This window comes from Oncorhynchus tshawytscha, linkage group LG12 (genome assembly GCF_018296145.1).
Source record: "Oncorhynchus tshawytscha isolate Ot180627B linkage group LG12, Otsh_v2.0, whole genome shotgun sequence".
In the NCBI taxonomy this organism is placed as follows: Eukaryota; Metazoa; Chordata; class Actinopteri; order Salmoniformes; family Salmonidae; genus Oncorhynchus; species Oncorhynchus tshawytscha.
In genome coordinates, this window is record NC_056440.1 from 49,487,883 (window position 1) to 49,502,115 (window position 14,233).

General features: G+C 41.6%; 1 protein-coding gene across 2 annotated transcripts in view; it reads right to left on the reverse strand.

The window, feature by feature from the left end:
• kif6 (kinesin family member 6) overlaps positions 1 to 14,233 on the reverse strand; it is a 204,758-nt gene that overhangs the window by 23,569 nt on the left and 166,956 nt on the right. Inside the window, exons 16-18 of one of the 2 annotated variants that reach the window (XM_024439629.2) lie at positions 4,607 to 4,657; positions 3,655 to 3,739; positions 1,750 to 1,885 (exon numbers count right to left, since the gene is read on the reverse strand). In XM_024439629.2, the coding sequence (XP_024295397.1) occupies positions 1,750 to 1,885; positions 3,655 to 3,739; positions 4,607 to 4,657 (272 nt within the window). Of the gene's footprint in view, positions 1 to 1,749; positions 1,886 to 3,654; positions 3,740 to 4,587; positions 4,658 to 14,233 lie in introns of those variants that run through there. The other variant, XR_006084703.1, reaches the window with a different exon arrangement.

Below are 14,233 nucleotides of genomic sequence, written 5' to 3' on the forward strand. Positions count from 1 at the left end.
TTTGAATCCTCCAATCCTCTAAATGTTGGTGGAGAGTCATGTCATTAATTTTTTTTTTCTTTTCGATATACTGAAGACCTACCATAGGCGAAATGAGTCTCACTAGTGTTGAGTAATGTGCTGTTAAAAGTGGTGTAGGTCTTATTTACTTAAAAAGCATATTGAAGTTAGAAGCAATAGGATTTGAAGCAATAGCCTACCCACTGGGGTCAACTATTTCAGCACAGTTTCACGCTGCTCTGAGACAAGCATGGGGACTGGTCTTGATAAATCAATGAGATTTTTCTTTTCACTGAATCTCCATTTGGGTATTGGTTAGACTACAATTAGGGTGTGGAAATGTTATGCTCTTAGTACTGTGGCCTACACCCAACCGTCACGTTGTACAGTCCATTATTTTCCATTCCATCCTAACGGAAACCATGAGGGTTTCATTTTAGTATTTCTTGGAATAGAAACACCATAATATTAATCAAATTAATTAAACAACATTTCTTAAAATCAATCCCATACACTATGTTCTTACAAAAAAGATTTTATATTCTCTAGTACAGCCACTATTGAAGGCTATCAAATGCTTCTCAAAGATGCCCTCTGGTGGTCAAACTAGCACTGATTAACATTAACGGTAACAATGGCCATAGAATTCTGCGACATCCCGCAAGGGGTGCTGCAGAATGATGCAACTTTTAAAGGAGGAACCACTGTAGGTAAACAGATACAAGAGAGAATTTTCCAGACCATGTGTGAATTATTAATTGCAGGAGAGCTAGAAAGATGGGTGCCCTCTATATGTGCTCTGGGTCATTAGACACCATTAGACATGCACCTGTCTGGGGTGTGGACACGACTGGTTATTCCTGTAACTGGTGTTATGTGTTGTTGCTATGGTTACACCTCTTGGGTCATTCCAGAACATGGGTGTCCCTTTCAGAGGAGTTAGCAGGATTACATGTCTGGTTATTTCTGTAAAGTGCCAAGGACTGTTGCTATGGTCCTACATGCAAGAACCCGTCTGTATTTTTTAACTATTGGTGTGGCTCTACAGTTTCCATGCCCTAATATGAAACCAAACTAAACTTAGTGCAAGGCAATAAGATAATGGTGGCTAAATGCCAGAGGGGATGAGCTTATATAATCTTACCCTTATCTTATTGCCTTGCACTAAGTTTAGTTTGGTTTCATATTAGGGCATGGAAACTGTAGAGCCACACCAATAGTTCAAAAATACAGACAGGTTCATGCATGTAGGACCATAGCAACTCATCTGAAAGGGACACCCATGTTCTGGAATGACCCAAGAGTAACCATAGCAACAGCACATATTAGGCCATAACATTAAGGGGAGTTACTATGGGTGCGACGTAAGGAGGAAAAATGTATAAGAAGTATGTAAGAAGTATGTGCCAAGACTGGAAAGGACTTGCTTCATGAACCAGCTCGGCTTATATTACTATGTATTAAAGTCTAATTGAACTCCCTGGCTCTGGTATTTGAGAAATATTATTGACTGAATCTTTCCAAGACAATACTATAGGTACACGTCAGCATACTCAATTGGAGTGATCACGCACACACGTACGCACGCACACAGAGACATAGACACGAAGAGACACACACACACATCACTCCTAAAAGTGTGAGAAACTGCCATAAACTGCCTTGAAATGCTATGACAAGCATTACGCTTACGACAGCTTTATGTAGTGGCATCCCACGACGTCTGACAAAGAGAGGTAGTGAGGTCACCTGTAGCCTGGCGGCCTCCTGGCTCCACCAATCCTGGAAGTCTCTCTGGAGCTTCACCTTTGACCGCTCCAGCAGCAGCTGCAGGTGCTCAATCTCCATCTTCAGTGTTTTCAGATGGCCAAAGGTGCTCTTGTAACTGACAAGAGACAGGAAACCAAGGGTATTGAATGCAATGACTGTACTTCTAGTAATCCATACTTCTGTATCTATGTGGACAGATTGACTGTTATAAAGCATATTAAGTGAAACATTACTTTTCATGGGGTTCTAGATCTGAGAATCAAAGTCAAGTAAAGTGGAGGCCTACAAACTCAGACGCTCCAACACTCCAGTACATACCTTGGTTCATAACCTTTGATACATGTATGTGTTAGGCTCTATACTTTATGAGGAATTATGAAATACTGGCAATTACAATGGACCTCACAACAGATGCACCCAATGCACATATAATGCCCTCAGAAAGTATTCACACACCTTGAATTTAAAAATTATTACATTAAACATTTTTGTCACTGGCCTAAACACAATATCCCATAATGTCAAAGTGGAATTACTTTAAAACATTTTTTTTTACAAATTAATTTCTAAATGAAAAAATGAAAGCTGAAATGTCAATAAGTAAATACGTTTGGGAATAAACATTTGCTTAACAAGTCACTCACTCTGTATTCAATAACAGTGTTTAAACAGAGTTTTTAATGGCTACCTCATCTCTGTACCCCACAAATATAATTATCTGTAAGGTCCCTCAGTCAAGCAGTGAATTTCGAAGACAGATTCAACCATAAAGGCCAGGGAGGTTCTCCAATGCCTCGCAAAGAAGGGCACCTATTGGTGGATGGGTAAAAAAAAGCACACATTGAATATCTCTTTGAGCATGGTGAAGTTATTAATTACACTTTGGATGGAGTATCAATACACCCAGTCACTAGAAAGATACAACTCAGTTGCCTGAGAGGAAGGACACCGCTCAGGGATTTCACCAAGAGACCAATCAATGGTGACTTTAAAACAGTTACAGAGTTTAATGGTTGTGATAGGAGAATACTGAGGATGGATCAACAACATTGTAGTTACTCCACAATACTAACCTAATTGACAGACTGAAAAGGAATAGAAATATTCCAAAACATGCATCCTGTTTGCAACAAGGCACTAAAGTAATACTGCAAAAACTTTTTATCTTGAATACAAAGTGTTATGTTTGGGGCAAATCCAATACAACACATCACTGAGTACCACTCTCAATATTTTAAAGCACAGTGGTGGCTGCATCATGTTATGGGTTTGGCTGTAATCGTTAAGGACTGGAGAATTTTCAGAATAAAAAATAAATATAATAAATTCACCTTTCAGCAGGACAATAACCCAAAACACAAGGCTAAAAAATCTACACTGGAGTTGCTTACCAAGAAGACAGTGAATGTTCCTGAGTGGCCGAGTTACAGTTTTGACTTAAATCTGCTTTAAATGGCTAGACCTGAAAATGGCTGTCTAACAATGATCAACAACCAATTTGACAGAGCTTGAAGAATTTTGAAAAGAATAATGGGAAAATATTGCAAGATTCAGGTATGAAATCGCTGCCAAAGGTGATTCTAACATGTGTTGACTCAGGGGGTTCAATACTCATGTAATCAAGATATATTGTTTTATTTTCATATGTTTTAACACATTTTAGATTTTTTCTTCCACTTTGACATTAGAGTATTTTGTGTAGATCGTTGACAAAATAATGACAATTAAATCAATTTTAATTCCCCTTTATAACAACAAAATGTGGGAAAAGTCAAGGGGTGTGAATACTTTCTGAAGGCACTGTATAATGTGTGTAATGGCACATACAAGCACATCAACCCATTTGTCTGTGTTTCTGAGATACACATACTGCAGCCTACTTACCTCTTCTTCTCCTCATCCATCTGTCTGCGGATGTTTTCTTCCACAGGGTCTACCTCCTCTACCTCTGCTGGGCTAACAGTGACACCTATGTATATGTGGGGAAATGAAATAAATTATGTTCTTCTCTCAGTCTCCTCACACACACACACACACACACACACACACACACACACACACACACACACACACACACACACACACACACACACACACTCTAAGACATGTTCAAAACATGTCTAGCATAGAGTCACAAGAATGTAGAGTGTGTGTGCTTGCTCGTGTCCTTAGAAGTCAACATACTGTATTCTAATTCCGTCCCCGAATAATGGAAGCCTGCCTGTTCGGAGTGTTCTCTGATGCTTCGGAACTCAAATGACAAGACAAACCTTTGGCGTCTGAACCCGAGGGAAATGTTTGTAAACTTGGAACCGACTTGCTCTCGTCAGACCTCTCGTCAGTCGACGGGGATGAAACGCACAGTCAAAGTTCTGCCACCCAGTCGTGTTTCCAGTCCTCTGGAATTCAGATCGCAGGTCTCTACTAAACACTTTTTAAATAGGGGCTAACAATTGTGGTCATGTACGCCCATTGAGTATGCTGATTTCTGTTCAATTGGTCCAGTCATTGTTTCAGTCACATTCAACTAAATCATTGGTCCAAGAGAATTATAATTAAGTTCTGCTGGATGAAAACTTCCCACAATGTCTGTTTTTCCTCTATTCCCTTAGCACACGTCTGCTAAAAGCAGATCTTGGATTCACAAGTGAATAGATGGGGCTGGTGTGTAGGTTTTGAATGAAGGATATTTCATTGGCAAACTTACTTCCATTAAGGTTGAATTACCATTATGGGCAGTGTGACCAAACTTCCCTCTTATTGTTTGGCTCTGGGCTAACTAATTAACTGCGGATGAGGAGAAATGCACATTCTGACCATTAGGAAGACAATGTACCGTGAGCGGCTCTCTGCATCCTATGCAACTCCAACTGCTTCTTCAGTTTATCTGCGAGAAAAAGAAAGAGGAGATAGGAAGGGTGTAGAAAGAGAGGAGGGGGATAAAGAAAGAGCGAGATGAAGAGACAAGATAGAGAGCGAGAAAGGAGATATGTGAAAATGTTATTTTAAAAGGTGAAGGTTATTTACAATTCATCATTCCGTCATTACAAACACTTGTTATCCAACTGGCATTCATCCCCGGCAAGTGTATGATGTAAACTAACCAACTCAACTAACTGAAGTGGGCCTTTATTCATCAACCAAGAGAACCTAAGTCTGTTCAATGTTTGAGTTGGAAAAAACCCAAGCCGTTTAAAAAGAAGTCTTGTTTTTTCAACATAACATTGGTGACAATATCTTGTATCTTGTATCTTGTCCTGCCTACTACTTACTAAAATGACATTTCACTGTGTAAGTACTAATCATACTTCATACTATTTAGAATCCACTGTTCAGTAAGTATGCATTAAGCACCAAATATCAACATACTAGGCTTACCTATACTGAGAACGCATCATCTAATGTGCAAATGTGTCGTTTCCCACCATTTGTTCATTTGGCTACAGCCCGTCCTCTAATCTAATTACCAGTTGATTATCACAAGTCTTCTGAAAAGATGCTTTTCTTCCACAACAGTGTGCAGCGAATTCTAAATGAAAAGCCGAAAAGAGTATGACATCCGGGCATTTAAAGCATACAAAATATTCAAAATGTCACATACTATAAAATGTTATATTTTTGCATAGTCTGAGGCTCTGCATGCTAATTAATCAATTGGGTAGGTATGCTGTCTCTAAAGAGAAATGGGCTTAATAATTCACACTTATTGCATGCTCTGGTCATTTAGATGGGTGCTGCCAGCTGTTCCGTGTTAGTGGGCAAATAGGCATGACTGTGGGCATGATTGATACTATACAGTGGGGAGAACAAGTATTTGATACACTGCTGATTTTGCAGGTTTTCCTACTTACAAAGCATGTCTCTACATGTCTGTAATTTTTATCATAGGTACACTTCAATTGTGAGGGACGGAATCTAAAACAAAAATCCAGAAAATCACATTGTATGATTTTTAAGTAATTAATTTGCATTTTATTGCATGACATAAGTATTTGATCACCTACCAACCAGTAAGAATTCCGGCTCTCACAGACCTGTTCGTTTTTCTTTAAGAAGCCCTCCTGTTCTCCACTCATTACCTGTATTAATTGCACCTGTTTGAACTAGTTACCTGTATAAAAGACACCTGTCCACAACCTCAAACAGTCACACTCCAAACTCCACTATGGCAAAGACCAAAGAGCTGTCAAAGGACACCAGAAACAAAATTGTAGACCTGCACCAGGCTGGGAAGACTGAATCTGCAATAGGTAAGCAGCTTGGTTTGAAGAAATCAACTGTGGGAGCAATTATTAGGAAATGGAAGACATACAAGACCACTGATAATCTCCCTTGATCTGGGGCTCCACGCAAGATCTCACCCCGTGGGGTGAAAATTATCACAAGAACGGTGAGCAAAAATCCCAGAACCACACTGGGGGACCTAGTGAATGACCTGCAGAGAGCTGGGACCAAAGTAACAAAGCCTACCATCAGTAACACACTACGCCGCCAGGGACTCAAATCCTGCAATGCCAGACGTGTCCCCCTGCTTAAGCCCGTACATGTCCAGGCCCATCTGAAGTTTGCTAGAGAGTATTTGGATGATCCAGAAGAAGATTGGGAAAATGTCGTATGGCCAGATGAAACCAAAATATAACTTTTTGGTAAAAACTCAACTCGTCGTGTTTGGAGGACAAAGAATGCTGAGTTGCATCCAAAGAACACCATACCTACTGTGAAGCATGGGGGTGGAAACATCATGCTTTGGGGCTGTTTTTCTGCAAAGGGACCAGGACGACTGATCCGTGTAAAGGAAAGAATGAATGGGGCCATGTATCGCAAGATTTTGAGTGAAAAACTCCTTCAATCAGCAAGGGAATTGAAGATGAAACGTGGCTGGGTCTTTCAGCATGACAATGATCCCAAACACACTGCCCGGGCAACGAAGGAGTGGCTTCGTAAGAAGCAATTCAAGGTCCTGGAGTGGCCTAGCCAGTCTCCAGATCTCAACCCCATGGAAAATCTTTGGAGGGAGTTGAAAGTCCATGTTGCCCAGCAACAGCCCCAAAACATCACTGCTCTAGAGGAGATCTGCATGGAGGAATGGGCCAAAATACCAGCAACAGTGTGTGAAAACCTTGTGAAGACTTACAGAAAACGTTTGACCTCTGTCATTGTCAACAAATGGTACATAACAAAGTATTGAGATAAACTTTTGTTATTGATCAAATACTTATTTTCCACCATAATTTGCAAATAAATTCATAAAAAATCCTACAATGTGATTTTCTGGATTTCTTTTCCTTATTTTGTCTGTCATAGTTGAAGTGTACCTATGAAGAAAATTACAGGCCTCTCATCTTTTTAAGTGGGAGAACTTGCACAACTGGTGGCAGACTAAATACGTTTTTGCCCCACTGTATATATATATATTTTTTTTTTTACAATTTAACAATCATCAGCAAAACATGACAATCAGATAATGGCAATTTATTCCCCCCACTCCCCTTTCCCTCCACATACACAAAACAACAGGCTACATGGGAGCACATCATACAAAACCCTTCACTCCCTAGAATGTGTCTAATACAGTCTCTCTGGTGTAAAGTAGACTCTATGTAAAATGTTAAATGAAAGAAGCTGAGCATCTAAAATGAGGTTTCCCCATTGCTTAGCCTAAAAATTAGACCAAGGTCATCATACCACTTTATGGAAGCCTTCAGAGCTTCATCATTCCCCATCAGAGCTTGAAGAACAGAGTACATGTAAGAAATTAAACCTTATACCCACTTTCTCTCCAGCTACAGTTTATCAGTGGTAGATTTTGAATGAAATATCATTTTATTTGTCACCTGCCCCCGAATACAACGTGAAATGATTACTTACAAGCCCGTAACCAACAATGCAGTTCAAGAAATAGAGTTAAGGAAGTAAAGTAAAAACTAACGTGAAAATTACAGAACGGTACAATACATTCGATTTTTTCATCTTTACACAATTGACCCACCCAATTAGAGAAACTGGTAAATCCCGCCATCTATCTAATTCTTCCCCAACCTTTTTGAGAAGTGGAGTATAGTTCACTTGATATTTCTTATTCATTTCAGAAAAAATTTGCAATCCCAGAAATTACCAGTGGTGTGGACTTGAGTCATATGACTTGGACTCGAGTCAAACGTGTAATGGGTTTCCCATGCTTGTTCAATGAACCATAAACAATTAATGAACATGCACCTGTGGAACGGTCGTTAAGACACTAGCAGCTTAAAAACGATAGGCAATTAAGGTCACAGTTATGAAAACTTAGGACACTAAAGAGACCTTTCTACTGACTTTCTACTCACTGAAAAACACCAAAAGAAAGATGCCCAGGGTCCCTGCTCATCTGCGTGAACGTGCCTTAGGCATGCTGCAAGGAGGCATGAGGACTGTAGTTCTGGCCAGAGCCATAAATTGCAATGTCTGTACTGTGTGACGCCTAAGACAGCGCTACAGGGCGACAGGATGGATAGCTGATTGACCTCGCAGTGGCAGACCACGTGTAACAACACCTGCCCAGGATCGGTACACACATCCAAACATCACACCTGCGGGACAGGTACAGGATGGCAAAAACAACTGCCCGAGTTACATCAGGAATGCACAATCCCTCCATTAGTGCTCAGACTGCTCTTGTGGCCTGTTGTAATCCTCTCCAGGCTGGGCAGAGACAGGACTGGTGCTCTTCACTGATGATTCATCGGACTGAGCTTGTTGTCATTGCAGGCAATCTCAACGCTGTGCGTTACAGGGAAGACATCCTCCTCCCTCATGTGGTACCCTTCCTGCAGTACATTCTGACATGACCTTCCAGCATGACAATGTGACCAGCCATACTGCTCGTCATGTGCATGATTTCCTGCAAGACAGGAATGTCAGTGTTCTGCCATGGCCAGTGAAGAGCCTGGATCTCAATCCCACGTCTGAGACCTGTTGGATCGGAGGGTGAGGGCTAGGGCCATTCCCCCCAGAAATGTCCGGGAACTTGCAGCGGCCTTGGTGGAACAATTGGGTAACATCTCACAGCAAGAACTGGCAACTCTGGTGCAGTCCATGAGGAGGAGATGTACTGCAGTACTTAATGCAGCTGGTGGCCACAGCAGATACTGACTGTTACGTTTGATTTTGACCCCCCTCTCCCCCTTTGTTCAGGGACACATTTTTCCATTTCTGTTAGTCACATGTCTGTGGAACTTGTTCAGTTTATGTCTCAGTTGTTGAATCTTGTTATGTTCATACAAATATTTACACATGTTAAGTTTGCTGAATATAAACGCAGTTGACAGGGAGAGGACGTATCTTTTTTTGCTTAGAACCAGACTAGAACCAGACCACCGTTGAACGCTCTGACCAGCCCTACTCCTCGGCCAGAGCGTCCAGTGTGCGCTCTGAACACTCCGAGAGCGAAACACTCTGAATTTACAAGCGGATAATCTGACACCGCTCTGGATCTACGAACACCCAGAGCACACTCTGGCACTCTAGATTGAATTTATGAACACACCCGAAATCGTAACTTGTTTAGCTAGTCATTTGTTAAACTAACAAGCTAGCAAGAGGTTGCATAGCAACAGCATCAACTTCCGGTAGACAGGCGAAGCTGTAGTACGCTCAACTGAAAAGATACCGTTCGTTAACAGTATACTAAAATGAACTAACAGTATATAGTATGTAGTATATACTCATTAAGTAGGTAGTATAAAGTTTGTTAGTATGGCTTTTCGAACACAGCTTCAGACTTTCCACTTCAGTGTGTTCAAGACTACTGGGAAATATTTTGAAAGGTCATCCAACTCGGAATTCCAACTCGGGACTTCTTTCTAGAGCTCTGACTTCCCGACCTGAAGATCACTGACATCATGATGTGACCTTGTAAGTTCCTAGTTGTATCACGCCTGCTCACGCTTTCCCCCCCTGGCGCTCAAGGGCTGCCCAGCATTACGCACTCCTGCCACCATAATTACGCACACCTGCCTTCCCCCATCACACGCTTCAGCAATTATTGGACTCAACTGGACTCAATCACCTCTGTCATTACCTCTCCTACGTTTGTCAGCTCTCAGCTTCCCAGCTCTGTTGCCCGCTGCTGCATTGTTTATCATCTGTCCTTATGTTACCTGGTGCTGATGTTGTTCCTTGTTTGTTCCATGTCTGTTCCAATTAAATGTTCACTCCCTGTACCTGCTTCTCATCTCCAGCGTCAGTTCTCACAAGTTGTCTTGAAAGCACCATTAGGTTCATTGTTTAGCTAGCTACATGTCTAAACAAAAGACTTACATGACCCATCAGGTTAGCCAGGTGTGTCTGGGGTGATTACGGTCATCTATTGTATTTCATGAACATGTGTGCATGTCTGCATCACATCCGGCTGTGATTGGGAGTCCAATAGGGTGACACACAATTGGTCCAGCGTCATCTGAGTTTGGCCGGGGTAGGCCGTCATTGTAAATAAGAATTTTTTCTTAACTGACTTGCCTAGTTAAATAAAGGCAAACAAGCTGTTCGAGAGATGTCCAGTTTGTAGCCGAACATGCAGCATAGAGCAGACCAGCAAGGGGCCTTCATCAGCATGATGTAGACATGCTCTCTCTGTGAGCATTCCTATGAATGGAACAGTCAGTTGGCAAGTATCTGCCTAGCAGGCTTCCCCCTGTCAGCGGCAACAGCTTTCACAGGCTCATTATTTGTACAAATACAGAAGGTAACCGACTTCATTAATTTTGATATATTTGATAACCCAATTGTGAAACATAATTTATGTAAACTAACATGATTTGATGCTTATTTTGTGCGTGTGAAATAGAAAGCTGAACGCAGCGATCAAGCTGCTTCCACCAGGCTAATCATTACCACCATTATAATGTGTGTGTAACCACTATCTTTGACGAAGGGCTAGAAAGTGATCTACGCTGCTACGCCCATGAATTGGGCTCTGGAAAAGACCTCACCTCCAGCCTCACCTTTAGCCTGCTTTACCAACGGTCGTCGATGAGGCGTACAGAATGTGATAGGTTTAGTCTGACCTGGTCAAACTTCAACATACAGTGACTTCGGAAAGTATTCAAACCCCTTGACTTTTTCCACATTGTTATGTTGCAGCCCTATTCTAAAATTGATTAAATCGTTTTATACCTCTCATAAATCTACACACAATACACCATAATGACAAAGCAAAAACAGGTTTTTACAAATGTTTGCAAATGTAATTCTTCTCTGCAGATCCTCTCAAGCTCTGTCAGGTTGGACTGGGAGCGTTGCTGCACAGCTATCTTTAGGTCTCTCCAGAGATGTTCAAGTCTAGGTTCTGGTTGGGCCACTCAAGGACATTCAGAGACTTGTCCCGAATCCACTCCTGTGTTGTCTTGGCTGTGTGCTTAGGGTCGTTGTCCGTTTGGAAGGTGAACCTGGGATCATTGTCATGCTGAAAGACCCATTGTCATGCTGAAAGACGTTTCATCTTCAATGCCCTTGCTGATGGAAGGAGGTTTTCACTCAAAATCTCACAATACATGGCCCCATTCATTCTTTCCTTTACATGGATCAGTCATCCTGGTCCCTTTGCAGAAAAACAGCCCCAAAGCATGATGTTTCCACCCCCATGCTTCACAGTAGGTATGGTGTTCTTTGGATGCAACTCAGCATTCTTTGTCCTCCAAACACGACAAGTTGAGTTTTTACCAAAACATTCTATTTTGGTTTCATCTGACCATATGACATTCTCCCAATCTTCTTCTGGATCATCCAAATGCTCTCTAGCAAACTTCAGACGGGCCTGGACATGTACTGGCTTAAGCAGGGGGACACGTCTGGCACTGCACGATTTGAGTCCCTGGCGGCGTAGTGTGTTACTGATGGTAGGCTTTGTTACTTTACTGGCCCCATTCATTCTTTCCTTTACATGGATCAGTCATCCTGGTCCCTTTGCAGAAAACAGCCCCAAAACCACCCCCATCCCAGCTCTCTGCAGGTCATTCACTAGGTCCCCCCGTGTGGTTCTGGGATTTTTGCTCAGCGTTCTTGTGATTATTTTGACCCCACAGGGTGAGATCTTGCGTGGAGCCCCAGATCGAGGGAGATTATCAGTGGTCTTGTATGTCTTCCTTTTCCTAATAATTGCTCCCACAGTTGATTTATTCAAACCAAGCTGCTTACCTATTGCAGATTCAGTCTTCCCAGCCTGGTGCAGGTCTACAATTTTGTTTCTGGTGTCCTTTGGTCTTGGCCATAGTGGAGTTTGGAGTGTGACTGTTTGTGTTTGTGGACAGGTGTCTTTTATACTGATAACAAGTTCAAACAGGTGCCATTAATACAGGTAACGAGTGGAGGAGAGAGGAGCCTTTTAAAGAAGAAGTTACAGGTCTGTGAGAGCCAGAAATCTCGCTTGTTTGTAGGTGACCAAATACTTATTTTCCACCATAATTTGCAAATAAATTCATTTAAAAATCCTACAATGTGATTTTCTGGATTTTTTTTCTATTTTAATTGCCAATGGTAATAGAAAAGTGACTTTGTGTGTGTATGTGTTCACAGAAACATGTATGGAGCCAGCACAGGGAAACTTGATGTGCATTACAATTTTACTAGACACAACTTTTACTTGTAGTCTTTTTGTATTATTGAATGGTATCAGTCAACATGGGAAAGGGGAAAGGGGGATACCTAGTCAGTTGTACAACTGAATGCATTAAACTGAAATGTGTCTTCCGCATTGAACTGGAGGGAGAAACCCTGTGAATTCTGCACCAAGAGCATTGAACTCCTGTTGTATACGGGACTCCTGTTGTAAACTGGACACCACACAGGAAGGTATAACCACTCTGACATGTTTGCCAAGGTAGCATCATTACCACAAGACAAAATGCCGATAGGCACAGTATCTGTTTCGGCAGGGAATGACAATGAAAAATTAAAGGTGCACATTGTTATATTAGCAGTACATTGCTTCTATGGCATCATGTAAAGGGTTGTTTGTCCTATATGGATTTGTTATTACATTTGAAAGTTATCAAAACACTTTATAATATCTGAATCAATTTAGCAATAGCATTATTTTCATATTACTCTGTAGGCTACTGACCTATTCAAAGCTTCCCCCAGAATCTCACCCTACGCCTGTAGTTATTGAACTCAACCTGAAGGAGGTTTGAATGTGCCCCTTAGGACAGGTCGTCACCTCGCTGGTGGCAGCGGAACAGGGACAACACATTTGTTTTCACCTGCGTTCCGTTTTTTTTGCTCAATATCTTCCACCATCCCCCTCATACTACTTAGTGGTTTATTGGCACTATAGAAATGGGATAGAGATGTATGGAGGATTATGAATAAAATGAAAATGAAAAGGAGAACAAGTATACAGATTCGTACTGTGTGTTTTGGTTTGCCAGTTGAACTCATTCTATACCAACTCCGCTACTGAAAAATAATAATAATACATGAGACTTACAGTATATAGCCCTTTTCAAGGACCCAAAGTCGCTTAACAATTGTAGAAAAATATATAAAAAGGAGTCAAAACAAAATAACATCGGACTAAACAAAAACATAATGGGTGGAATTGGGCTCAAGGCTGGGAAATAGTGTGCTGCATCAGTGTATGGGGTGGGTCGGGTTGGGGATTGGATACGAACCCGGTTTAGGGTAAGGGGTGAGATTGTAGTTAGGATATGAACCCAGTTTAGGGTAAGGGGTAAGGTAAGAGTTTGGGTTACGTGGTGCTCAGTATGGTGGAGAGAGGAGTGTACAGTCATGGCCAAAAGTTTTGAGAATGACACAAATATTAATTTCCACAAAGTTTGCTGCTTCAGTGTCTTTAGATATTTTTGTCAGGTGTTACTATGGAATACTGAAGTATAATTACAAGTGTCAAAGGCTTTTATTGACAATTACATGACGTTGATGCAAAGAGCCAATATTTGCAGTGTTGACCCTTCTTATTCAATACCTCTGCAATCCGCCCTGGCATGCTGTCAATTAACTTCTGGGCCACACTGATGGCAGTCCATTCTTGCATAATCAATGCTTGGAGTTTGTCCGAATTTGTGGGTTTTTGTTTGTCCACCGCCTCTTGAGGATTGTCTACAAGTTCTCAATGGGATTTAGGTCTGGGGAGTTTCCTGGCCATGGACCCAAAATATTGATGTTTTGTTCCCCGAGCCATGGCAAGGTGCTCCATCATGCTGGAAAAGGCATTGTTTGTCACCAAACTGTACGGTTGGGAGAAGTTGCTCTCGGAGGATGTGTTGGTACCATTCTTTATTCATGGCTGTGTTCTTAGGCATGCTCCAAACAATCAGAAAGAGGATTCATCAGAGAAAATGACTTCACCCAAATCCTCAGCAGTCCAATCCCTGTACCTTTTGCAGAATATCAGTCTGTCCCTGATGTTTTTCCTGGAGAGAAGTGGCTTCTTTGCTGCCCGTCTTGACACCAGGCCATCCTCCAA